The 27,318-nt window shown below is 36.2% G+C and overlaps 1 protein-coding gene across 5 annotated transcripts in view; it reads left to right on the top strand.

Moving 5' to 3' along the window:
- Positions 1-495: 495 nt before the first annotated feature.
- SLCO6A1 (solute carrier organic anion transporter family member 6A1) overlaps positions 496-27,318 on the top strand; it is a 94,447-nt gene continuing 67,624 nt past the window's right edge. For all 5 annotated transcript variants that reach the window (XM_042990776.1, XM_007078888.2, XM_042990775.1 and 2 more), the window contains exons 1-6: positions 496-1,042; positions 11,032-11,292; positions 12,683-12,868; positions 14,758-14,854; positions 18,428-18,549; positions 19,368-19,477. In XM_042990776.1, coding sequence (XP_042846710.1) covers positions 727-1,042; positions 11,032-11,292; positions 12,683-12,868; positions 14,758-14,854; positions 18,428-18,549; positions 19,368-19,477 — 1,092 coding nt within the window. In that variant the 5' untranslated portion in view covers positions 496-726. The remainder of the gene's footprint in view (positions 1,043-11,031; positions 11,293-12,682; positions 12,869-14,757; positions 14,855-18,427; positions 18,550-19,367; positions 19,478-27,318) is intronic.

The following is a 27,318-nucleotide window of genomic DNA, read 5'->3' as shown; positions in this document are numbered from 1 at the left end:
GACACGGGGTCCCATCCCACTATTTAGGGAGGAAAATAATAATCCTTTCTGTTCTTGGCTAAGGATAGTTTCTAGGACAATAATTTATATATGTAAAACACTTTACTTAGGCACATTCATTGGAATATTGTTTTATGATCTTTGCTGGTTTCTCCGAATATGATAGAAGTGTCTTTTTTCATGTCTCTGATTTCTCCTGCTCCTTCAACACTTTGCAAGCTGTTTCTAGTGAGACCATCCAGTTCAAAAAACATTACAGTAAGGTAAGTCTGGGGGAATTTGGGGGACAGTTCTGATATCGCATCACTGCACATTTCTCTTTCCTTGCTTCCTAATAAAAAGTACTAAATCCACTAGAGTTACTCTGGCGCCCCCTGTTCGTGCTGGCAATGATCAGAATCTAGTCATAGTAGCCTCCTCCCCCCCCCCACCCCCCCCCCCACCCCTTCACCACGTGGAAGCAGAGAAGGAAACAGCCTTGGAAGTTCTCTCTGGGCAACTGTCACCCTTACAGGGACGTTTGCCTTCTGCTCAAGGAGAAACGTTCCCTCTGGAGGCCTGGGCTGCAGGTGCCTCCGGTGGCCCCCAGTTCCCTGACGTCGGGCCCGCCGGCGTTTTGGTGGAGCAGGTGGAGCAGGCCGCGCCTGGAAACCGCAGGGCACACCTCCTCTAGCCCGGCGCCGCCCTCTGTGAACCAAGACCCCGGCCTCCCCAGGCCACAGTCCCATGCAGGACGCCCGAGTAGACATGGGGCCCCAGGCTTCCCCGGCCCAGATTTCTGAGGACACCTTGGCCGAGGAGGCCGGGAACGCCACGAAAAGAACCCTGCCATCAGGGGACGGCCTGATCAAGTTCCACGGTTTCCCACAACAGGGGAACGATCAGGCTGTGGCCAGGCCCGCCCTTAGGAAGAAAACACGAGAAGGGAAAGAAAGTTTGGAAAGGCCTTGTGGCTTGGGCTGTATAGTTATTCCCAGCTGTCAGCGTTTCAACAACATCCAGTGCTTCCTGGTTTTCTTCTGCATCCTGGTCGTCTCTCAAGGTGAGACTGAGCGAGGGTGGCGGTCGTTGTGGTGAGGGCTGTGGCGGGGTGCCTCAGGGTTGCTGAGGTGGGGGAGGCGGGGGACAAGTGGGGGAGAGGACTCTGTGTGGTGACCAGCTTGAGGCAGCTGTACTCTCATGTTTTCAAGGTACGTCTGGAATAAAAACAGGTGAAAGGGCCCATTACTTGGGGTTTGTACGCCTGTCATTGCTTCACCTCTGCAGGCACCTGGTGACGCAGTCTGCCTAACACAGTGTGTGTGACAGGGGCCCGGCCTCCAGCTAGCCGCTGGAGGGAGGGTAGTGCTGAGCCATTTGATGTTTGGTCACCAACTCTGAGAAGTTCAGGGCTGAATTACTTGAGGGATTAAAGTAAACCTGAAAACTGTGGCCACTGGTGTGTTCCTGCTTGTGCTCACAATTTTGAGACACATACTGGCCGAGCAGCTCCCCGCCTGGAGTTTGTTTCCTCATGTGTGAATTGAGGAGGTGAAGTGGGACCTCAAATAATCTATATCAGAGAACCCAAACTGGAACGTGTTTATCTTGGAGGGAACAGTTTAACAAAGAATGTGAATTTGAATGCCTTTTGGGGGGGTATGCATTCTTACTTGGCCACAGTTATCACCCCGCCCATTATTTGGATTCATAGCCTGTTTACACTGACGGCATCGAACTTTGCCAAAAATGATCCCCTTTTGCTCTAAAATGTTATGTCTAAGTAAGTGCAATAAAAACGCTGTATATGATAAGAATCACAAGAAGCACACATAAATAGTGATCAGTTTGTCTTGATTTTATTAAAGTAGTTTCTTGGGAAGAGGCATTTGAATTGTGCCTTGATAAAAGAGTACAGTTCTGATAGCTGGGATGTAGTTGAGGAGTATTTATTGTAAAAGGAAATCAATGAATGAATTTTTTGAAAAATAAACACTCAGATATAGAAAAGCCTTGTTCTAGACTGTTAAGTGACAAGTTTGGTTTGGATGATGGTTTCACCTAAGCACCAAAAGGAGTAATTATATTTATTTTATTCATTGTGTCTCCCCAGGACTTAATTATAGTGACTAAGTTAGAAAATACACTCAATAAATATGTATTGACTGCATAAATCAATAAAAAGAAGAAGGAAAAGACAGATTGTCACCACATTAAGTTCTTTAAATACCAGACCGAGAATTTTGAAAGGATACTAAAAGGTGTTTGTTTGTTTGTATTTATTTATTTATTTATTTATTTATTTATTTATTTAAATGTTTATTTTGAGAGAGAGAGAGAGAGAGAGAGAGAGACAGACCACAAGGGGTGGGGGGAGGGGAGTGGCAGAGAGAGAGGAAGACACAGAATCCGAAGCAGGTTCCGGGCTGTCAGCACAGAGCCTGACGTGGGGCTTGAACTCATGAACCGTGAGATCATGACCTGAGCTGAAGTCAGACGCTTAACCGACTGAGCCACCCAGGCACCCCAAAAGGCATTTATTTTTTATTAATGTGCTAGGTGATGAGTAAGAAGCTTTACAGGTATTAACTCACTAAATAGAATCTTCTTATTAGGCTAGTAAGGAAGAGCCATTGGAGGTTTTTGAGCAACTGGTTTACAGTGAATATTTTTAGCTCCACTACTCATTAATGACTTCATACAGGTTATTAGCTCAGTTGGGTATAACGTTGAGGTTTCCATTCATAAAATGATATATCTCTGCATGTATATTTATCAGTTGATCTATTTCTTATTTATTGTTACATTTTAAACAATTTTTAAAATAATTTCAAACATGCAGAAAGGGTGCAAAGTGATACAAAGAATTCCTATGGCTCATACACCCAGATTTTCTAGTTGTTTACGTTTTACCACATTTGTTGCTTCACTTTTTCTCTGTACCTACAGACTTTTTTCAGACACGGTACCCCATTACTGCTAAATACTTCAGTGTAAATTTTCCCGAAGTGAGGACACTGTTCTATATAACCAGTATACACCCTTTTCAGTCAGGAATATAAGTGCAACACTATCATCAAATTAGGAATTGGTGGTGCCAGTCAGATAACGCCAACTGCCTCAATATGCCTCAACTGCCACGAACATTTTTAGACATTAATCTGCAGCAATTACTCATTTTTTCCCTGTTTCTTATGTCCACACAAGTCTTAAAGTATATGGATCTTTCATTCTGTATGTTGAACTTCAACCTGGTTATGTTTGATGTCTCCTTATAACCAGACTCAGGCCATGCCTGCCTGATTGGATCCAGGCTGTTATGAAATTGGTATCAGGTGTAGTCCCAGAAGCTCTACCCATAAAGATGGGATTTTTTAGGACTGGTTTTATTATTCCTTTCGTCTTGAGGGAAGTTCTGAGCTGTTTGACAGTGGAAGATAGGTAGTCATTTTTGGTATGTGATGGCATTATAATGAATCAAGCTATCACTTGTGTTTGATTGGGATGAAGTACGAGTTGAAGTATGTTATCTTAAAAGCCCAAGTGTCTCTACACTTTACTTTGTGGAAGTAATAATGACCATAAGGATTCTGGTGTAGGATGGACTCTTGAGTGCCCTTAAAAAGTGCACTTATGAAGGGAAAATGACAAACTCATATCTGATAACTCTCAGCTCAAGTCCTGGTCTGAGAATTCTAGAGCTCCCATCACATCCCTAAAATAAGTTCTCATTTCTTTGAACTGCAGAGCTTGTATTTTTGGAAATCAAATACAGAATTTAAGTGTATGGGCCTATGGGTTATAATGCCAGTGTAATGCACAATCTTGTCAGGTTTGTCCTGCATCTTCTCCTCTGTTACATTTCCAAGAAGAGTTGTTAATTTTTTAGTCTGTTCAGTTTATTGCCTGTTAGGACAGAGTGGTGACTTCCAAGCTCCTTACATGTAGAACTGTTACAGTATGAATTGTAATTGAACCAGGACTTATAAGTTTTTGTGTGGACATATATTTTCATTTCTGTGGCTTTTATGCCTGGAAGTGAAATTGATGTATCCTATGATAACTCTTTGATTCACTTTTTAAGTATGCTATAGGTTTTTCACATGTGTGCTTTATTGGTTTGATGAAGTTGCTTTCTATTCCTAGTTCATTGAGTATTTTTATTATGAAAGTGTTTTGGATTTTGCTATATGCTTTTTTTTTTTGATGTTTGTGTGGGTTTTGTCCTTTATTATATTAATCTAGTGAATCACATTGATTCATTTTCATATATTGGAATGAAATTAAGAAACACTATGATTTTGCACATTTAAATTGGGTGAAGCATTCAAAATAATTGTACACAGAGACAATTTACTTGAGGAGTTTTGTCTTGTAAAGTATTAGTAAAAAATTCTCTGAATGGAGTATTTTGACTAAAATATTTCAGTACAAAAAAAAAGAACTTCGAACATTATTTAGTAGTGTTTTCTTTAGATAGTTACGCACCTGTAGAGAATGTTTTCTCAAAATATGATCTACAGTGAACAGTCTTTTGGAGCTTTATATTAAGTAACAATTATTTTTGAGGTCTCTAAGACCTCATTCAGGCTGAATGATTCACTAGAAGGATGTGGACTCAGAGAAAGATGTTATCCTCATGGTTATGACTTATCCTCATGGTTACAATAAAAGGATACAGATTAAAATCAGTAAAGACACATGGGACAAAATCCATAAGAGACCAGGCCCAAGCTTCCATGTGTCCTTTCCCAGTGGAATTGCATGGCCATGCTTAATTTTTCCAGCAACGATGTATGATAACACATGCAAAGAGTTGTCAAAAAAGGAAGCTTATGGGAGCCTTAGTGTCCAAGTTTTGGGGAAGTATTACTCATGTAAGCATACAGCATCAGTGTGACTGACCTGAACTACTCAGACTCCATTACCCCACTCCTACACACACAACAAAACATGCATTCTCCAGAAATTATATTGTTAGCATAAATTATCTGATCAAACTGGTACAGCATGGCCCAAGGCCTCAGGCATACAACAACAGATGTTCACCTTAAATTACCTTATTAATATAAACTTTTTTACTGGTTCTGTGTGGCCCCAGGCCTCGGGTGTAATAAAGCACTCTTAGGGGCGCCTGGGTGGCTCGGTCGGTTAAGCATCCGACTTCAGCTCAGGTCATGATCTCATGGTCTGTGAGTTCAAGCCCCGCGTCGGGCTCTGTGCTGACGGCTCAGAGCCTGGAGCCTGTTTCAGATTCTGTGTCTCCCTCTCTCTCTGCCCCTCCCCTGTTCATGCTCTGTCTCTCTCTGTCTCAAAAATAAATAAACGTTAAAAAAGAAATTAAAAAAAAAAAAAAATAAAGCACTCTTAACAGGCAGCATATTACAAGCGTTCAGAGTCCTTTTCCAGGAGCCAATCAAAGGCCAGTTTTGAAGACAGGCATTTTTTTGAGCAACCACGGCCTGCTGAGTTAACCCTGTACTACAAAACTATACAAAGCAACTTGAATGAATTGCTGCTAATTTCATGAGAACAGTTAAACAAAAGATCGTATTAAAAATATATTCTCCAAAAAATATGAATAACATTTTATTAGAGACAAGTATGGCTAAGAAGTTAAAGTATGTGAGTGCATATCAAGAGTCATATTCTTTTATTTCATAAAAGTTATATATAATATAAAGTTTTGAAAAGTTTTAAAATAAACTTTTAGCTTCACCAATGTAATAAAACTAATTTGTCCGTAAATTACAATGTGAATTGTAATTGAACCAGGAAAAAAAAAACAAACTGTGAGAGCAGGAGGGTGGTGCAGTGAGAGAGGGGGAGAGAGAGAATCTCAAGCAGGCTCCATGCTGTCAGTGCAGAGCCTGATGGGGCTGGGGGTGGGGGAGAGGGGGAACTTGATCTTAGGAACTGTGAGATCATGACCTGAGCTGAAATCAAGAGTTGGACACTTAATCAACAGAACCATCCAGGCACCTCTAGAACTTTTGACTACAAAGATTCTAGGGTTGACTGATTGCTTCTGATTGTTCTAGAAAGTTTACAGAAAGAAAATGAGAAGTTTAGGGCATGATTAGGGAAATGTGTCAGCTTCTCTGATGGTTCTATGAGAATCTCATCACTTATAGTGACACACTGCATATTTTGATCATTTCCAACCCCGAATTACAGCGTAAGTTCAATTCACAGATTTATCAGATCACTTTTGTCAGAGTTAAGACATTGATTGTGGAAAAGCAGAACCCTAAGATTTGGGATCAAGGCATTTGGGGAATTGAATGAGTGTGAGGACCATAAATCCCCAAATCCTGAACTTCCTTTCCCAGTAGGAGCAAATATTTCTCCTATGTCTGAAGAAAAATCAATTACTTGCTTGAAAATATTAACCTTACCTCACCCAAGTGAAGGGAGTGCTGGTTGCCCTTATGATCTACCCCACCACCCCTTACTGTTGCCTGTACCATAACTAGAATTAGATCCCAGCCTTCATAGAATGACTAACATAAAATCAAACCTGGGAGATAATATACACCAAAAATTTCCCTGCCAGTTCAGTGACGTGTCTAGGGAATGATTGGTTTGGAGTGTGAGGGCTACCTCTTCTAAAGTGAAGGAAAGTTTCTTCACTTGTTCTACTCACTATTAAGAAACATAATCTTTAGTGAACCTATGGTTTTTTGAAGGTGGAAATATGTTATGGTAGATAGTCACACTGTAGCTCCACTCAGGGGAGGCCCTAAAAAAAGTAGAGGAAAAAGGAAATATTCCCAGCGGGCAGAACATTAAGAAGTATATCTGGTTATCTATATTGCCTAGAATGGCATGCTGCCATTGCCTAATGGTTTCACCATTTGGTAACTAGAGGAGAACTGGGAAAGTGTTATGTCTACTTAAATGGGCATAGTTCTCCTTTGTGGATGTTCACCAAAGAAATCCATTACAGAGAAAGCGTTCAACAATGAGATAGATAACCATACTGTGAAATTAGCCAGCCGCTTTCCCCAGTCATTGCATGTCTTGTTCAGTGGGCTCATATTTATAGTGGCAACTGCGTCAAGAATGGAGGTTATGAAAGAGCTGGATGCATAATTTATCTTGACCATCATTGATATGGCTATTGCACTTATTGAATGCCTTATATACTGTCACGATCACTTATTATCACATTGCTTTAAATGAAGGAACTCATTTTATAGGAGAAGAAATGTATCAGGATGTTCATGTTCATGGAATTCACTGATCTTACTACATATTTCCATAACCCAAAACTCTTGGCCTTATAGATGATTATAATGTCCTATAGAGGACTCAGGTAAGGTCCAGCTAGGAGACAACAATAAAAAAATGGAGATGCTGTCCTGTAGGGTGAGGCATATGCTTTGAGATAGCAGCCTACACATGTCATGCGTGATCAAGAAGTACAAGAGGCGGTGAATAGTGGAAGAAGGGGGTTATAAATATCAACTGTGTTTGCATAACTATTTAGAGAAATAAAAACAACAATGATGCATTTTTCTCTCATTTGTTTTATGTGTACACAAACATATATACATTTGTGTGTGTGTGTGTGTGTGTGTGTGTGTGTGTGTATGTGTGTGTATTCCAATATTTTTCTTTTTCCCTTTTTATTTGATCAAAGAGTATTATGGGAGATAATGTTGCAAATTTATCTCTAGGTTACAGAATATCCCTGAGAAGGAAAATTAATATCCCAACACCAGAGTTGGACATAGTTACTGACAGGACATTTCTTGCTTTGGCCATTATTCCCCTTGGCCACATCTAAAATGAGAGTTGAGGAAAATTCTTCTCTTTGATGCAGCAACATTTTTATACCTTGTTTCCTCCTGGTCTTGCTCTGTTAAACTGTTGTTGCTCTAAGTTTGACTTATGGTTTCTTTTTCAATGTAATTCCCTTGCAAATTTAGTTAAGTCTATGATGTCTTTGATTAGTTATTTATACCTTTTATACCATTTATACCTTTGCAATTTACTTTTTGTATTGAGAAAATCCATTCAGGTTTGCGATTGAACTGGAAGATGGATTCACATTACCTTGAGATATATATGATGACTGGTTGGACTGTGTGTCTCTGCTTTTGAGGGAAAGAGTGAGAACATGTTTGTAAGAATGAGAATTGCAAAATGTTAGGCAGAAACATGATGGTGTCCCTGCTAATTTGGTATGTTAGTTTAAATAGAAGAAAGGTGAAAATATGTCCTGAGTAGTCTAAAGGGTGAGTTCTCAAGTTACTTGTCTGTTGGCCATAAACTTCATCATTCACGGTCTGGACTCATTCCTCTATTTACAAAGGGGACTGGGAGCTTGTAAACTACAATTGTCAGCCTTTCTTTCTCTCTGGCTTCCACTTAGGTGGTGCCAGTGAGAGGCTATGGCAGTAGATTTGCAAAACGGGCAAAGGAAGGCCTCTTTTTTGTTTTTTCCTCTCTGTCTGTGGTGATGTTTTTGGCAAGAGCAGCAATGCTTGGTGAGGAAAAGCCCCTGGATTTATGGTCAGGAATCACTTCAGCTTCATCAGCAGCAACAGTGCTTATGGTTGTAGGTCTGCAAGCAGCAGAAGCAGTGGGTGGCTGTGAGTTGGCTCTCAAAGCATTATGTGGGTCCTGGCTTCCTGCAAGAGAGGCGGTGACGGCAATTCCAGCTGGAGCGGCAGCAGTGGCCCATGCTCCCGCAACCTCCCTTGGCGTAGGGATCCTGAGTTTTGACAAGTAACTCTTTTCCCTTTTCATTCCAAAAAATGTATTATTTTGGTAACCAATGTCTATATTAATTTATTTTTCTTTCAAATATTTAGCATATTTTTTCCTAGTTGTATACTGAGGGATAGAAAAGCACCCGTAGGATACCATTTATTTAGTGTTCAGGAACATGACAAACAATTCCTGTATTATTCAAGGATATACACATTGTCAAAAAAAAAGTGTTTAAAAGGGTCAGAAATGATAAACTTCAAATCTAGGATGTGCGTTATGGAGAGAGAGAGAGAGGAATATGTTTGGGGAGTACATATTGGGCTTCAAATATTTTGATAATGTTTTATTTCTTGTTCTGGGTAGTAGATAAACATAATTATTAGATTGTTATTTATTCATATTCTATGATTTAAATGAATACATTAAAATAAATATCAGTTGGCACAAAAACAGACACTCAGATCAATGGAACAGAATAGAGAACCCAGAAATGGACCCACAAATGTATGGCCAACTAATCTTTGACAGAGCAGGAAAGAATATCCAGTGGAATAAAGACAGTCTCTTCAGCAAGTGGAAAGCTGGACAGCGACATGCAGAAGAATGAACCTGGACCACTTTCTTACACCATACACAAAAATAAACTCAAAATGGCTGAAAGACCTAAATGTAAGGCAGGAAGCCATCAAAATCCTCAAGAAGAAAGCAGGCAAGAACCTCTTTGATCTTGGCCACAGCAACTTCTTACTCAACACATCTTCAGAGGCAAGGGAAACAAAAGCAAAAATGAACTACTGGGACCTCATCAATATAAAAAGCTTCGCACAGCGAAAGAAACAATCAGCAAAACTAAAAGGCAGTCGGCAGAATGGGAGAAGATATGTGCAAACGACATACCAGATAAAGGGTTAGTATCCAAAATCTATAAAGAACTGATCAAACTCAACACCCAAAAAACAAATAATCCAGTGAATAAATGGGCAAAAGACATGAATAGACACTTCTCCAAAGAAGACATCCAGATGGCCAACCGACACATGAAAAAATGCTCAACATCACTCATCATCAGGGAAATACAAATCAAAACCACCATGAGATACCACCTTACACGTGTCAGAATGGCTAACACTAACAACTCAGGCAACAACAGATGTTGGCGAGGATACAGAGAAAGAGGATCTCTTTTGCATTGTTGGTGGGAAAGCAAGCTGGTGCAGCCACTCTGGACAACAGTATGAAAGTTCCTCAAAAAATTAAAAATAGGGGTGTCTGAATGGCTGAGTCGGTTAAGCGTCCGACTTCAGCTCAGGTCATGATCTCACAGCTTGTGAGTTTGAGCCCCGCATTGGGCTCTGGGCTGACAGCTCAGGCCCTGGAGCCTGCTTCAGATTCTGTGTCTCCCTCTGTCTGCCCCTCCGCTGCTTGCCCTCTGTCTCTCGCATTGTCTCAAAAATAAATAAACATTAAAAAATTTAAAAAAATTAAATATAGAACTACCCTACGACCCAGCAATTGCACTACTAGGTATTTATCCAAGGGATACAGGTGCGCTGTTTCGAAGGGACAGATGCACCGTAATGTTTATAGCAGCACTATCAACAATAGCCAATGTATGGAAAGAGCACAAATGTCTGTAGATGGATGAATGGATAAAGAAGATGTGGTATATATACATACAATGGAGTATTACTCGGCAATCCAAAAGAATGAAATCTTGCCATTTGCAACTATGTGGATGGAACTGGAGGGTATTATGCTAAGTGAAATGAGTCAGAGAAAGAGAAATATCATATGACTTCACTCATATGAGGACTTTAAGAGACAAAACAGATGAGCATAAGGGAAGGGAAACAAAAATAATATAAAAACAGGGAGGGGGACAAAACATAAGAGACTCTTAAATATGGAGAACAAACTGAGGGTTACTGGAGGGGTTGTGGGAGGGGGGATGGGCTAAATGGGTAAGGGGCATTAAGGGCAATGTTGAAATCATTGTTGCACTATATGGTAACTAATTTGGATGTAAATTAAAAAAATTAAAACCACTCTAAAAAAAAGGAAAAAAATTCAAAAATAAATACAATAAATATCAGTAAAAAATCACTATTCTTCAGTAAATAGGTACAAAAATTCAGTTATTAAGTATTTCTTAGAGGTTAAGGTCTGTTAGCATTTTAGAAAATGGATCGTGTGCTTATAGGGTTAAACAATCAGAATAATGTAAAATAAATTTAATGTAAATTGTTTTGCTTTGTAATGATTATAATGGTGTTCTTTTTTGTCTCTTAAATGCATACTATGGCTTTCTTTTTTTTTCTTTTTACATTTTAGGTATTGTGTTTGGTCTTGTAGATCTAAGCATTGACACTTTTCAGAAGGAGAATCATCTGGGGACCAGTGAAAATTTAGTGTTATCTTTGACTTATGATATTTCATCTTGCCTGATAGTACTATTTATATCACACTATGGAGGGAGAGGAAACATACCAAGATGGATTGCATTTTCTTCCTTTTTAGTAGGACTTGGCTCACTTTTCTTTGCTTTTCCATACATTAGTGATGGACGTTATCAATTGAGTGCAGACCCTGAAGGTAAGATTATAAAAGATACAACAAATTACTATTCATTTAAACCATTTCCTCTAGAAATTTAAAATAGACTGTGATATTTGTGTGTACATCCATCCATCTGTATCTATTTATATTACCAAGTTTATTAAGCTAATTAATTATAGCTCCATACTAACATTTATGTGCCTGTCTCTCATCTTCTCATGATCAGATACCCTTTCATTTAAGAGATAGGGATAGGAAGAAGAAAGAATATTTTGGGATAATTGTTTATCTTTTGTCAGTTTTCATATATATTACAAATCTCTTGAGAACTTTGGTAATTCCTTATGTCTTCCACAGTATGCTTTAATTAATCCCTTTATTTTGACCTCAACACACATACACACAAGCAGAAATAAGTACATAAATAAACAGAAAAAGAAAGATTACACCTTTTTGAAGGTACTCCTACCATTTCAAAATGGGAGCTGCCCTTCTGCATAGTACTTGGAATCTGAAGAGATTAGTGACTTCTTTACTTTGTTCATTTTTTAATAAGTTTATTCCACAATCTTTTTGCTGTTCCCAGTAGAAGAAGTCTATTTTGAGGTTTCATAGTGCTATTTCTGACACTGTTGTGTTGGGTACTTTATTGTTGTGTATAGTTCTATAAAAATGTTAAAATGAATTTACCCATTTTGACAACTTTAAACTGGACTTTAGCAAGGCATGGTGGAAAAAGCCATGAGGATGTGTCCATGTTTGTATGTATGTGTATATACATGCTTATGATATTTAAAGGTATGCTTATGATGTGTGCTTATACTTTAAATAAATAATATTAAATATAGTTTAATATATACTATATAATTTGTATATTAAATATGTTGATATATCATCAGTATGTGAACTATATAACATTCACATATATTTATTATGTATTTATTACATTTGTACAATGTAAATATGTAGGCTAAATGTATTAATTTGTAGAATATATTTGTAGTATAATTAAGATATATATTTTTTTCCTGGGGACAAAAGTCAGGGGTACCTACCAGATGCCATATTTAAGAGGAACATGTGTGTATGTGTGTTTTGTATGTGTGTGTGTGTGTGTATGTGTGTATGCATATATTTACACATAATTGTGTATATACATGTAATTGTGCCTACACATTTATATGTGGTTTATAATATTTGTATCTTTCCCAATATTCCCACAAATATCCTTTTATAATTGTGTTTTTCAGAGAATATGGTGATTGATTGTAGAATGGCTACATTCAGTGTAAATTAAATGTTAACTAAAAAAAGCATACTGGTGGAAATAGCTTTGTAAAAGGTTAAATATTTCATGAGAGATACTGCATATTTGTTGTATGTGTAACTTTTGACTGATTTAATAAAAAAATTATCTTTTCAAAAGATACTTGCCAAGAAATGAAGATCATCAAGACTTGCAGGAAAGTCTCACCATCATTCCAAGCAAAATACATAGCTTCCTTCATCCTGGGGCAGACTGTGCAGGGAATAGCAGGCATGCCTCTTTATATCCTTGGAAGAGTCTTTATTGACAACAGTGTTGCCACACACTCAGCTGGCATTTATCTAGGCAAGTTGTTTTCCCTCTCTAATATGATTGACCCGTTTTGAATTTTTATTGAGCTTTTATGTCTTGGTGTACATGTTGAAGCTGATATGGAAGCGCTAATTACTAGCTCTTATAATAATATTATAATAAATAATAACAGTATGTTTGACCTCAAAATCACATTGAGTTGCCTAATTCTGAGGAGTTGCTTGAGATTTGGAATTGTAGACAAGTCATCTGAAAGTCATCAAACAGATAAAGAAAAATTGGAAAAATACATACTGTCTTAAGTAATAAAATCTATACTCTTTATATGTGTGTCTAATATATATATAATACATATAACATTTATATGTTTTATATATATGTATATATATATAGTTTGTAATATCAAACTTTATAGGCTGCGTTTCATTTCTCCAGGGAAAAAAAACTCAAATTATTATATTGAATTGTTTGCATAGTTGTATATTTAAGCTTTGGGGACATAGGTGGGAAGCAGCTGCCATCATGTTCGTAAGGAGATAGAAATATTGTTTCATACCTCCTCAGCGCTAGATTCAGTGTTGAAATCGTCATCACCATTGTACTAAGCCTTTTGCATACGTTAACTTACTTCATCTGTTTTGGGGAGCTCAGATATTTTGAAGTTAATGAAAATATAATCTTGTTCATCCCATCAAGAAGAGAAGTGATGTGCTATTTAATTGACTACAATGTAGTACTGTTTCCAGTGTTTTATGTCATGGTATCCTACAATAAATAACCCAGGGGTATATCTCAGAATAATCTGTATTTCCTTATGTTTTAATAGCTCCTGGCCCTGGTAGATCATCTGTCTGGACAGGGTTGTCTACCTATCATATTTTTTTTTTAAATTAGAAATTTAACAAAATATATATTGTGAAGGTGACTTAAGAGAAAATAGCATTTTGCACCAAAATAGTGCTTTTTCCACTGGAAGTAAGGAAAATTATGTCAATAGATTAAAATAGTTGACTTTCATATGTATATTTGCTTTTAGAAAAAAATTTGCAGTGATTTATTAGTGTTGGCTGAGGGTGGCAACAAATCTGTTTGTTTTACTTTTGGTTCTAATTGAGATGTACACATACACACTGCAGAAAGAAACTTACTGTATCTCCACCTCCTGCCACCATAGCTGCCAGGGTGAAGGATACAAGCTATCACAAATTAAAGTGAAATCAGGTATATCAAATTTATATTTATATTAAATATAAATATATTTATATCACATTAAATATATAGACTAAATAAGATACAGTGAATTATATAATTAGCTTGCCTAAGTTTCTTTATTTATGCATTGGATGAAATACAGGATGGCTAATTTTATGTGTCTGTTTCACTAGATTACGGCAACCATTTATTTGTTTCAACACCAGTATAGACATTTATGCTATATTTTTTAAATGTGACTAACACAGTCAGTAGACTCTGAGTTAAGCAGATTACCCTCCATTATGTTGGTTAGCCTTATCCAATCGGTTGAAGGCTTTCAGAGGAAAGACTTGGGTTTCCCAAAAAAGAAGCAATTCTTTCACCAGACTGCTAGATAGAAACTCTGCCTGAGTTTTTCCAGCCTTCTGGTCTATCTTATGGATTTCAGGCTTAATTATGGACTCACTACTGTAACTTTAACTCTTACCTGGATTTCCAGCCTGCCAGCCTACTCTACAAATTTGGACTTGCCAGGCCTTACAATTGCATGAGCCAATTATTTATAATCTCTCTCTCAATATCCTATTGATTCTGCTTCTCAGTTCTGCTTCTCATAACTAATAAAGTTAGTTATGAAACTTTCAGAAGTAATCTATTTCAACCATGTAATTTTTATCATGACAGAACTGGCTTATGTAGTTGTTTGATGTTCAGTATTCATTTCATAGGCTTAATGGACGCTTCATTAATACTTGGATATTCTTTGGCTTATGTGATAGGAGCACCCCTTATGAAGGGGGCTGAAAACAATACTTTTCCTATTAGGTAAGTCATTTTATTTCATTTTTTGTTGTTGTTTATGTGATATAAAATATTTATTGGATATGTATAGCCTATAAACATATATTTTTAATTTGTTGTACCATATTTTTAAGAAAAACGTGAATGTGACTGATACGTGTATTTATGTACATATAAATACACTTTTATCTTTATTTGAAATGCAATATATTGTTTGAAAACATTATAAAGACAACCTTATTACTAATTCTGCATATGGTTTTTTTGAAAAATTGTGGAGAAAACAAATGACATAAAATTTATCATTGTAGCCTTTTTTTTTAAATTTTTTTAACGTTTATTTATTTTTGAGACAGAGAGAGAGACAGAGCATGAATGGGGGAGGGTCAGAGAGAGAGGGAGACACAGAATCTGAAACAGGCTCCAGGCTCTGAGTTGTCAGCACAGAGCCCGACGCGGGGCTCGAGCTCATGGACTGCGAGATCATGACCTGAGCTGAAGTCGGACACCCAACCGACTGAGCCACCCAGGTGCCCCTGTAGCCTTTTTTAAGTGTTTAGTTAGTACAGTAGTGTTAACTATGTGCACACTGTTATGCACCAGTTCACTAGAAATTTTGCATCTTGCAAAACTAAAATTCTATATCCATTGCACAATAACTTCCATTTATCCCCTTCTCTCCAGCCCCTGAAAATCACCATTTTACTTTCTAAGATTTTGGCTACTTCATATGCCTTATATAAGTGGGATTGTGCAGTGTTTGTCTCTTTGTGACTGGCTTATTTCACTTAGCACAATGACCTCAAGGTTATTGAACATATGCCGTGGCATATGCCGGTAAAAATACTTTCTTTTTAAAGCTAAAAAATAGTCAATTGCATGTATATACCACAATATTGCATCTGACAAGGGAGCATATGATAAGACAAAAAATCTGTGGTATGACAACTACAGATTTCACTGGTCTTACTCTGTGCCCTTATCCAGAAATAGCTGACTTGATAGAATGGAGTCATGTCTTGGTATTGTCCACACTTTTTGATGGAGTATTTAGGTTTTCTCTATTACTATCATGTCATCTTCAGAGATAGTTTTACTCATTCCTTTCTGATTTGAATGCCTTTATTTCTTTTTCTTCCCTGATTGATCTGGCTAGTACTTCCAGTGCAATGTTGATTAAAGTGAGGAGATTGGGTATCCTTGTGTTACTCCTGATCTTATGGGTTTGTCATGATGACCTTTGTCATGTTGATGCATTTTCCCTTTTACTCAATTTCTTGAGAGTTTTTATTATGAATGAATGCTGAATTTTGTCAAATGATTTTTCCACTTCAATTGACCTGATCATATGATTTGTATCTTTCATTTTGTTCCTGTGGTGTATCACATTGATTAATTTGCAGATATTGAACCATTCTTGCATCCCTGGAATAAATCCCACTGATTGTGGTGTATGATCCTTTTAATGACTTGTTAAATTTGGTTTCCTAATATTTTGTTGAGGATTTTTGAATCTGTGCTCATCAGGGATATTGGCTTGTAATTTCCTTTTCTTGTAGTGTACTTGTGTGGTTTTAGTTGCACATTTAAATGTAATATCCAATTTCAGTTTGTTTTTTTTTATATAATATGGGAAATGGGTAAAGCTTCTATTTTTCCCCTCAAAGGGATATCCCATTGTACTGATGACATTTATGGATCATTCTGTGTGGTTTTTTTTTTTTAAATCAATTTATTTTTTACTGATATTATCCACCATCTATATCATAAATTAAATTTCTTGCATACATAGGTTTCCTTCTGATCTGTTGTCTCTCTAATCCATTGTCTGATCTCTCTCTCTATTTTCATGCCAGTACTACAATGTTTTAATAACTACAACTTTATATATGATTTGCTATTTGGTTGGGTAAGTCCTTCCTCAATATTATTCACCAAAAAGCAGGAGCTATTTCTGCAAAATTACTCTTTCAGATAAACTTAATAGTCTCAGGTTACAGTGAAAGCATTTTGATTTGAGATACTTGAATTTACTTATCAAATTGGGAATAAATGTCATTTTTCTATGCAAGAATATGGTATATATTGCCCTATTTTCTCTGCTCTTCCTTTGTGCCATTCAATAAAGACTTAGGAATTTTGTTACTGAAAATATTCCATTAAGCTTATTCCTAGTAATTTATTTTGTTAGTAATGTGCTTGGAATCTTTATATTATTACTTCTTAATCAATTATTTCTAGTAAGAGGAAAATCTGTTAATATATATGGCACCTATTAAATTCTTTGCTTACATTTTCTGACTATTTTCCTCAGTCTTCTTGGTTATCAATTATTTACAGATAGGTAATAATCATATATAGCATAATGCATATGGTTACAATACATAGCTGGATTCAAAAGTAAAAAGAGAAAAAAAATTCTAAATATTTTAATCAGTGAGGAAACACATAATCTTAGTGAAAATCTAGAGTTGAAACTTTCTATGCATACCATGTCCAGATATATATACCTCTCTGATAATGGAACTCAAGATTGCAACCTAATAGTATTGCAAGTCGGAACTTGTATCCCTTAATAATATAACAATGGATAAGGAGTTAGCCCATTAATAAATAAAACTGGGAATATTCTCCACTTTCTGTGAAAGACAGGGCCTATATGCAAGCTCCTCACCAGGTCACTGTTGACAAATAGAATTACCTGTGAGAAACCAGCACCTTCAAAACTGTGGTTCTTAACTATGTGGGTTTTGTCCCACAGTGGATGGTCAGACAAGGTCTTATGCGTCTGTGGAATTGAAGACAGTGGTAGCTGTATGGTAATGAACGTCTCCAAATCTTCTACCTAAATGATACAAAATAACTTTATAACTATGAAAACTTTCTGCAAGATCATGGCCTTAGCATGACTGAAGACAAATAGTGCTGAAATTGCAAAATGAACAGTGAGTAAAAGAGAAAATCAACACAGGATCCTTCACATTCCCATCCTGCCCTGCTTACTGCAAAGTCTGCCAATGCAGACCAAGAAAAAGCTGCAGGGAAAATGGAAGATAAAGGCTAACAAAGAGTACTATGGGTGATTAGGTATGATCACCAGGAGAGTGATAAACACTCAATCTGAGTTGATTCAGAGAAGGAATTGTAAGAAAGGCATTTCCAAGTGTATGTAATGTAAAGGGTTAGATATCGGATAAAAGGTTAGTTGCACACCTTAAAGGCCAGGCTTGCCCTAAAGGTTGTGCATGATTTAAATGGGCAGGAATGATGTTTAAGGATAGGTAAGAGTTAAAGGGGTAATATTCCAAAAGCATAGCTTCTGTCGACGAAAAAAGTTGAAAAGGAACAAAGAATTACTTGTGCCACCTGAGTGGACATGGGAAAAGAAAGAAAAGAGAAAAAAATTAGAATCTTGTAGGGTAAAAGAAACCTGCATAACTGGAGGAGTCACAATCAGCAAAACAAACAATAGGGACAAATTAACACAAGATGTTCCTCCCTTCCTCCTTCCCTGTCCCCTCTCTCTTTCTCTCTGTTTGATTATGGCTTTGTAATGAAATACACAAAGTTGAAATTTTTAATTTTTCTCTGTTAAAGTGTTGAAGACATTGATGATCATCACAAGTGGCTGAGGAGTTGGTGGATTTATTTCGGTTTTGTCTCACTTACTGCATGGATAACATTAATACCATTGTCATGCTTCCCACACAGTGTAGGAGGTGACTGTAAAAATGTAATTCATTAAGTTAAGATACAGTAGGTTCCTTGTCCCACCCCCATTTCCCGTTCTCAGAATATGGCTGAACTACTTTTCTTTTTGTCATGGAGATATGACATATGCTAGTGTTATTTGAACACATGAAACTTCATGTTGCCAAATACTATTTTATTTATGTGCCAAACTTTCATTAGTATATATTTTTGTTTCTTGTCATTTTTTAAAAAAGGTAGAGTTCATAAGTTTTCTTTAAAAAGAAATATATTTAAATCTATTTACCTAGCATTATTTAATACATGTACCACCTGAAAGAATTATTGTAAGATAAAGTAATAACTATTAAAATTCTTTTGGAAACACTAAAAAATACATGTAACATTAGAGAAATCAAATACTCTCCTAATGGTAGGACATTTTATTGGCACGAAATATTTTTAGTAATGTCAAAGATGACTCTTTTACATTTTAGGGCTGTGTTGTCAAAAACTATAGTCACTTTCCATGTGTGGCTATTTAATTTTCAAAGTAAATTAAGATTACTCAGTCATAGGAGCTATATTTCAAGTATTTAATAGCTACATAGAGCTCGTGGCTACAGTATGGGACAGTACGGCTATGACAAGTTTTCATTATCATAGAATGTTCTTTATGACAGCACTGTTTTAGAAGAATGTGCTTTTTACTTAGATTGACTTTAGCTTGTTCAAAAATAGCTCACTTGCCATTTCAAGAAAAACTATTAAGATGTGTGCGTATGTTTGTATATATGTTTTAATTATTTGAATGTGTCATAAGATTCTTTTACTTGTTAACCTATAGGTACAGCAAAGATAAAAGCTGAGAAACGTAAACAGCTTCATCCATTTGACAACAAGTTTAAAGATAAGGAACTTGGAACTAGTATCAAGGATTTATTTGCTAATACTTGGGTAAAGTAAAATATTTTACATGAACAAGCCAATTAAGTTGACCTGTATATTTTCTAACAGTGGATTTAAAAGAATAACCGTAAAGTGTTCAACTTAAATCTGAGGGGGACTTAAGCCCTTAATTAACTTACTCATTTTACAGATAATGGCAAATAGGACCCACCTTACCTAAGTGACGTTTCCGGGAACATGGCTAGTGTCAGAGGATGGTACTAGTTTTTTCCTTCTACCTTTTCTTTTAATTTTACTTTTGTATTATTTTGTGTTTGTTCTTTTCCTGAAGAAATACATAAGACTTATAGGTATTAACATCTTTTTATTATGTTTAAATGACTTAGAAGAGAACTCTAGAAGTTAACAAATATTCATGAAAACATCGTATTTTATGGAAATTATTTCATCTCAGTTTCAAATGTAGAAAAATTCTTTGCTTCTCTAGGTGAGAAACAAGGCCTACAATACAGACATAGTGGGTTTAATAAAAACAAACAAACTTCTAAGTAGTGATTCTACATTCAATTTGCTTTCTCTTCTCCTTTTCATAAGTATTCTTTATGTTGTGGGCAGAATTATATTGAGGATATATGGAAACTAACACCTATGCCTTTATGGAGCTTATATTCTTGTGTAGGTTTCAGATTTTTAAAAATACAGAGATTAGAGGTAGCTCAGGCTGTTAAGCATCCAACTCTGGATTTTGGCTCAGGTCATGATCTCATGGTTCGTGAGTTCTAGCCCCATGTTGGGCTTTGTGCTGACAGTGCAAAGCCTGCTTGGGATTCTCTCTCTCTCCCTCCCTCTGCCCCTCCCCTGCTTGCACTCTCTTTCTCTTTCATAATAAATAAACATTAAAAAATACAGAGATTAAAAACAACTGATTAACAATTGTGTAGGGAAAATTCTACATAAAATGTACTTTAGTTATGGGGTAATAATGTAGGTTTCACTGAATGGGGAGCATTTAAATGGAATACCCTAAAGCAAGAGAAGAAGTTATCCATGTGAAGAATGGTCATTAATAAAATTCCAGGCATAAAAGACACATGTGGAAACATCTTGGAGCAGCAAAGTTTTAAGAATGTTCAGTTCAGAGAAGCCTTGTGTATTTGGAGCATAGTTGCTTGGTGGGGAGAATGAACGAATAACAGGTTAGAGAGTAAGCAGAGGCTAGGTCACAAAGGTCCTTGTGGGGCATGGTAAGAACTTTAGATTTTGGTTTTAATGCAATAGGAAGTCACTCATATAGGTAAGGAAATAGTGTTTTAAGAACTTTAAAACATGACTTTGGGTAAAAAATGGATTACAGTGGGGTAAGAGTTGAAAAGGCAGTATGACTTGGGTGTTATAGGAGGTTTTCTCTGGGTATTATAAATAGTAATTTTTTTATTCATATGAGACCCAATTGTAAGAACCAATTAAAGAATTATTTGGCATTTATAAAATACGGGGCTACTGACAATGAATTGTGTACGAAGAAGAAAAAACCTTCCACATGTCAACATGATTTGAGTTTCTGGGGCCTTAAAGAAAAGAAATTAAAGAGTGGATCAGCTGATTAAGCATCTGACTTTGTTGGCTCAGGTCATGATCTCACAGTTTGTGGTTTTGAGTCCTGTGTTGGGCTCTGTGCTGACAGCTCGGAGCCTGGAGCCTGCTTCCAGTTCTTTGTCTCCCCCTCTCTCTGCCCCTCCCCTGCTTGCAGTCTGCCTTTCTCTCTCTCTTAAAAATAAATATGCATTAATTTGTTTTTTTTTTATAAGAAAAGAAATTAAAGCCTAAAATATGGGGAAACAGATGTTCTAACAGATGTTCTAAAGCCTACATATGGACATGTAATATTAGGATCCAACAGAAAGCTTATGTATCTTATGCTCTTTCCTTTAACAATGTACCAGGCTGAGTTTCAGAAAGAAAACAGGGATAATGCGCCATACTTTAGGAAGCCTAGTAGATTACAAAAAATCCCACTGTTTGCCTTATTTCATGGGGTAGCACCTGCCAAAGCTCCGTTTCTTAGTAAAATGTAGCTACGGAGCAAGCCATGTTGGTGAAATTAAAGTAGGGCATGTCTTCCCTGATAATAATGGAGTCAGGCAGTGTTTTCTGCTAGGTTGGTGGTTAATTATGAGTCATTTAAGTAAGCAATGCAGCTTATTAAAGAATTCATGCAAGGAAGAGTGGAGTTGAGCAGTGGATAATGGCTATAACCCCTTATCAGGCAGGGGCTAGAGATGCTATGACTTTCTGGAAATGAGTAGAAAGTGGAACTAAAGGTGAGTTTATGCTTGCCTGTTGTAGATCTTTTAGGCAGAGAGATTTTCTTCGGTAGGGTCTATTACTTTTCATCTAAGCCCAAAAGTCAGATGAGATGCTAGAGATGCTGACCCCTGAGGAGTAGCATCCTATTCTCCTTTGGTAAAAAGTTTTAGAGAGAGCAAGCTCTATCCTTCTCTTTGTGCTCTATTGGTTATCCAAGAGGTAAAAGGCTAATGATACATCAGATCTCTCCTCATCCATAGGTTCTTATCTGTTAGTAGGCCTGACCACTAGTAGGACTACCCAGCAGGGATATTATATAGCACTCACTAATGGTGAGACCTAATGTAAATGTCCATATTTCTTTGATTCTAAGACACACTTTTTTCCTTTACATTTTAGCATATTTAAAATTGGGTTGGTATTAAATTGATGGAGCCTTGAAATAACTGTAAAGCAGCATGTGATTGTGACATAGTAGATATTGGCTAAGTAGATATTGGCTAAGTATGGGTAAAATGGTCATGGCCATTCATATTATCATTACCTTAAGTAAGTTATATACTTTAGTGGGACTGTCCATAGTAGGCGAAACCGCTGGGTTAACTCTTCAAAAAGATGATGCAGTATTTAAGCATTGAGTTATGAAGTCATTATATATCTAGAAAGAAACAACAACAGAATATAATTTTGATATTAGTAAAGCAAACATTTGATGTTGAACGAATGACCGCTAGTTCACATTTTCTTGCAAATAACATCCAAGTGTTTTATGAAACTTAAGTAAAGGAGTCCCATAAGTAGAGATAGCATTATTGTTCTCTTATTAAGAAAGCTGCTAAAGGAGATAGCATTATTGTTCTTTTATTAAGATACCTGATAAAGGACTGCCTACCACGTGCCGAACTGTGCAACTGAGTCAGGAAAAATTGGCAAGTCCTTCTTAGTAGATCTAATATATTTCAAAAGCTGGTGAAACTAATATCTGCATAGTATAGGACTTTCCTTAAAGCATTGTATTGTTATGTCATTGGCAGTAATTTTTTTTTTCTTGGTGGTACATAAAATAATGGTGTTTCTTACTGTTGATAGTATCTTAGAGTCCATGAAATATGGTATTTTAACCTTTCTGAGCCTCTAAAAAACTGGTGCAATAATGGTACCTTCTTCATAGGAATGCAAGGTGTATAGATTACCACATAGCCCATAATAAAAACTCAATAAATACATAATAAATATGAATGCCTTCTTGAGATATTTCTGATTTTAGTTTAGGGAAGGAAAGTACACCAAAAATACAGGGGAAAACTTCTTAAGATTTTCTTTCTATCTTGATAAGAGTGGGTTATCAACTAGAAAATAAATTTAAAAGACTAATTGAAAAATTTGATGGAATAAATATCTATTGTTTTCCTGCATTACTAATCCTATAGTTCAATACTTCCTGGTTCATGAGACTTAATTGGTACTATTTGCTTGAAGTTCAATGTCTGTTTACAAGCTCCTAATATAAGAAATGACATAAAATAATTCCAGCAAGCAAATTATTCCAATCAGTGAAATGTATCACCATCATCATAAGACTACTAACAGCTAGTTAAAAAACACATCTCCTGATTTTCTAGACATAGATTTTTTAAACAAGTCTTTTTATCATAAATTTTAATTAAAAGCCAGAGAAGTGGCTATTTTTAGAATGAATTCTCTTTACTGTTACCTATTTCTTGCTGTTCCTTATTTATATATTTTAGAAAATTAATCAGTTAAGGAAACACAATAGTTTTATTCAAATGTTAGTAAAGATAATTTTAATTTACAAATAGAGGGGCGCCTGGGTGGCTCCGTCGGTTAAGCGTCCGACTTCAGCTCAGGTCACGATCTCGCGGTCTGTGAGTTCGAGCCCCGCGTCGGGCTCTGGGCTGATGGCTCAGAGCCTGGAGCCTGCTTCCGATTCTGTGTCTCCCTCTCTCTCTGCCCCTCCCCTGTTCATGCTCTGTCTCTCTCTCTGTCTCAAAAATGAATAAAATAAAAAAAAAATTACAAATAGAAAAAATGGGCATGAATAAAAGATAACAAGCTAAAATAGAGACAAAATACTTAACATTTTTATAAAGTTATAATATCCATGAGATGAAATGTTATAAATAAAAAGTCAATGGCATTAACTTGAAGAACAGAAAGAAAAATGACTAAGAGCAATAATAGTCTATAGATCTCAGAATATAATAGATTAGAAGTATATTTTAAAAGAATAAAAAGAGAAAGCTTGGAAACTAGGAAATAAGTCAGGGAAAAGAAAAAAATGAAATTAAGACTGGCTGGAAGCAGGTAAGCAATAAAATTTAAAAAAATTAATCTTTATTTTTGAGAGAGAGAGAGAGGGAGGGAGGGAGGGAGGGAGGGAGGAATAGAGAGAGAGGGAGACACAGAATCCAAAACAGGCTACAGGCTCTGAGCTGTCAGCACAGAGCTTGACTCAGGGCTCAAACTCATGAACTGTGATATCATGACCTGAGCCGAAGTTGGAGGCTTAACTGACTGAGCCACCCAGGCACCCCAAGGAATAAGATTTTATAGGAGAAAACTTTTTAAATGTATGGAGTAGAGAGATCAGCACTTTTACCTTCTTTTTCTTCATCTCCTACCTAAAGTTTCACACCTTATTAACAGGGAAGACATTTACATACTAAAACTCCAGTGAACAAAGAAGTGTCAATGACTATCATGATAATAAAGAACTTTTTGAACGATAAAGACCAAACAAATATAAAGTGTTATTCATTGTTTGTATTTGACTGTAAGTGGATGACAGAATCTATCAAAGGAAGCTAGGATCCAAAGTATTTAGATATTATTCTATTGGTAGTCAAAATACTGAATTTCCTTGGAAAGCAAGTAAATTACTATTATAGATACTAAAATCAATTTACATTTGACATAAGTAACATAATTTTTAAAAATGTATTTATTACTTATGTTTATGTCAGGACATAATATACTAGTTTCAGTCTCTGAGTTGTCTACTAGGTTTGACCAAATAAATTGGTGTGGAAGGAGAGTGAGTGAAATTTCAGGATAGAGGGCTGAAACATTTTTAAACTTGAAAAAAACAGCATTCTTTACATGAGATATTGTACTCTTATTGGCAGATTTAATAAAGATAAGCATTACTTTCTATGGCTAACTATAGATATTTCATCATAAGGAATGAAGACCAGAGCAAGGGAGAAGTTAAGTGATCAGTAAAACACTTGAGAAGTTCAAGGAAGTTTATTGGTGTCCTCTTCAGCTTATGTTTTCCTCCTATTTGCTCGTAGACACGAAGGCCTTTTATTGGCAAGATCATTGTTTCTTGTCATGCTGCCTTGATTAGGGTAGGAAGTAGATTAATGCTTTTACCACATAGAAGAAAAAGTTCCCCAATTAATTGGGACATTATACACCTCATCTCCAATGAACCTTGGTTGAGTCTTTAGGAACTCTTTCCTCTCTTGCATCATTGCTCTGCATTAGTTTCCTTGTTAACATTTCTTTCCACTGTTACTCGAGCCCTGTCCTGAACCTTAGTCTACTTGTCTGTGGCCACTCTTCCATATACTTTATATTTTGCTGATCCTGTCCTTATTTCAGACTCTAAGTACATTAAGGAGTACCTAGTCTAGTTTGAAATCATACCTCCCAGACCAACATGAACCTCCTCTGGTATGATAAAGACCTTGATTTTAGACCAACTCTGTAATGGACTAGGGCTGAGAGCCACAGTACTACAAGATATGGCTGTTGCATAAAATTATCCACTACTGTAAAGAACTAATTTGATTTCTCCTTTTGTATATCAACATCTACCATAATTAAGCCTGAGTTTACTACATGAAATTCCTTGAATACTGATTTGTATGTCTGGCCTTTTTCTTTGCCTCCCATATTTATATTTAAGAAAAGAATATTTATTTATTTATTTATTTATTTATTTATTTATTTATTTATTTAAAATGGAAAGCCTGGACATTTTATTGGAAAGGTCCTTTGCATTCTGAGTGTTTGCTTGCTATGCTCACATGTTCTTTCTGAATAAAGCGCCCACAGCCCTTTCTGAAGAAACCCAGAAGTGTAGTGTTGTGCATTAATTGCCATGTTCTATATGATGTAGTTTAAATGTCCTAGTTAAAACTAGGTCTGAGATCAGCACTTGAGCCCAAGACAGCCATCTTTAGATTTCCCAAAAACTTATCAAATATCTTGAGAAAAATATCCAATCAGGAAACCTGCTATAAACTGACTAATTTCTCTTTCTTAAGAGAGTATAAATGGTCAGAAGGGAGCTTTAATAAATTGACATCAAGAAAATGAATGAGAAAAGGCCATTGAGACAGAGAAGCAAATGGAGAGAGAATATACTAAGTAGCTGTAATAGAAGTAGATATAGACACAATAAGCTGACAGAAAGAAACTGAATATCTGGGCCTTTGAAGCAATTAAGACAAAGCAATGGAGACAAGATAAGCTGCTGTTTGAGTCTGAATGATGTTGTTTCTTTATGAGTGCTGAATTATTCAGCTACTTAGAAAGTGTTTTTGGCTTTCTCTCTTTACAGTGTAACATTATAATAAGTTTCATCAATTGGATTAAACTATGAGTCTGTTCATTTTAATTCTAAAGAGTCCAAACACAAAAATTATCTAGTACAGTGGTTCTTAGTGTGGGGCCTAGACCACCACCACCACCACCAACATCATCATCATCATCATCACCTGGGAATTTGTTAAAAATGCAAATTCTTAGGTCCTACTCCAGACCTACTGAAAGTAGGATCTGGCAATCTGTGTTTTATACCCTCCAAATGACTTAAAGCACACCATAGTTTGCAACAACAAATCTAATAATCTAATGTGACCTTCTTATTTTATAACTTATGAAAATGATTTGTATTCTTTCCTGGGTACCTTCTATATGGCAGAAATTAAATTATTACATATATTCAATTCTCTTGATCCCTTGGAGGTATAGATATTATCATTTCTATCTTATAGATGATGAACCAGTGATTTAAAGAGGATGAGTAATTTCTCCAAAGACATGTATATCTTTGGATACACATGCACACAGACAAAAGACACATAGGGTTGGCCGAATTGAAGTTAAAAATATAAAAACCTCTCAAAAAAAGAATATAAAAACCTCTCACATGCCTGACTCTAATGCCATTACTCTTGTGTACTCTTGTGTATTATAAAATACCGCCTAAAAATAAGATACGTAGAGACTGCTATTTGCTGATTATTGTTTCAAAAATCAATTGCAGAGCCAAGATAAAAGCTAGGTTTTCTGTTCCTTATTCTGCCTGTTATATCTAATACATACTACCATTTCTTATAAAACCATGGTATAGTCCAGTGGAATGGAAGATAGAACTCAATAACAGACTAATACATATAAGAACTTGCCATGCGATAGAATAGGCACTGCAGGGATAGTTGCTCAGTAGATGTGATGACAAGTTTGGTTCTCTGTGTGGTGAAATGAAGTTGGATTTCTATTTCATATCATACACATAGGTGATTTCTAGGTTAATAAAATGTGATTAG

Source organism: Panthera tigris, chromosome A1 (assembly GCF_018350195.1).
Source record: "Panthera tigris isolate Pti1 chromosome A1, P.tigris_Pti1_mat1.1, whole genome shotgun sequence".
Taxonomy (NCBI): domain Eukaryota; kingdom Metazoa; phylum Chordata; class Mammalia; order Carnivora; family Felidae; genus Panthera; species Panthera tigris.
Note: the sequence above shows the minus strand (reverse complement) of the source record. Positions and strands in the feature narration are given on the sequence as shown.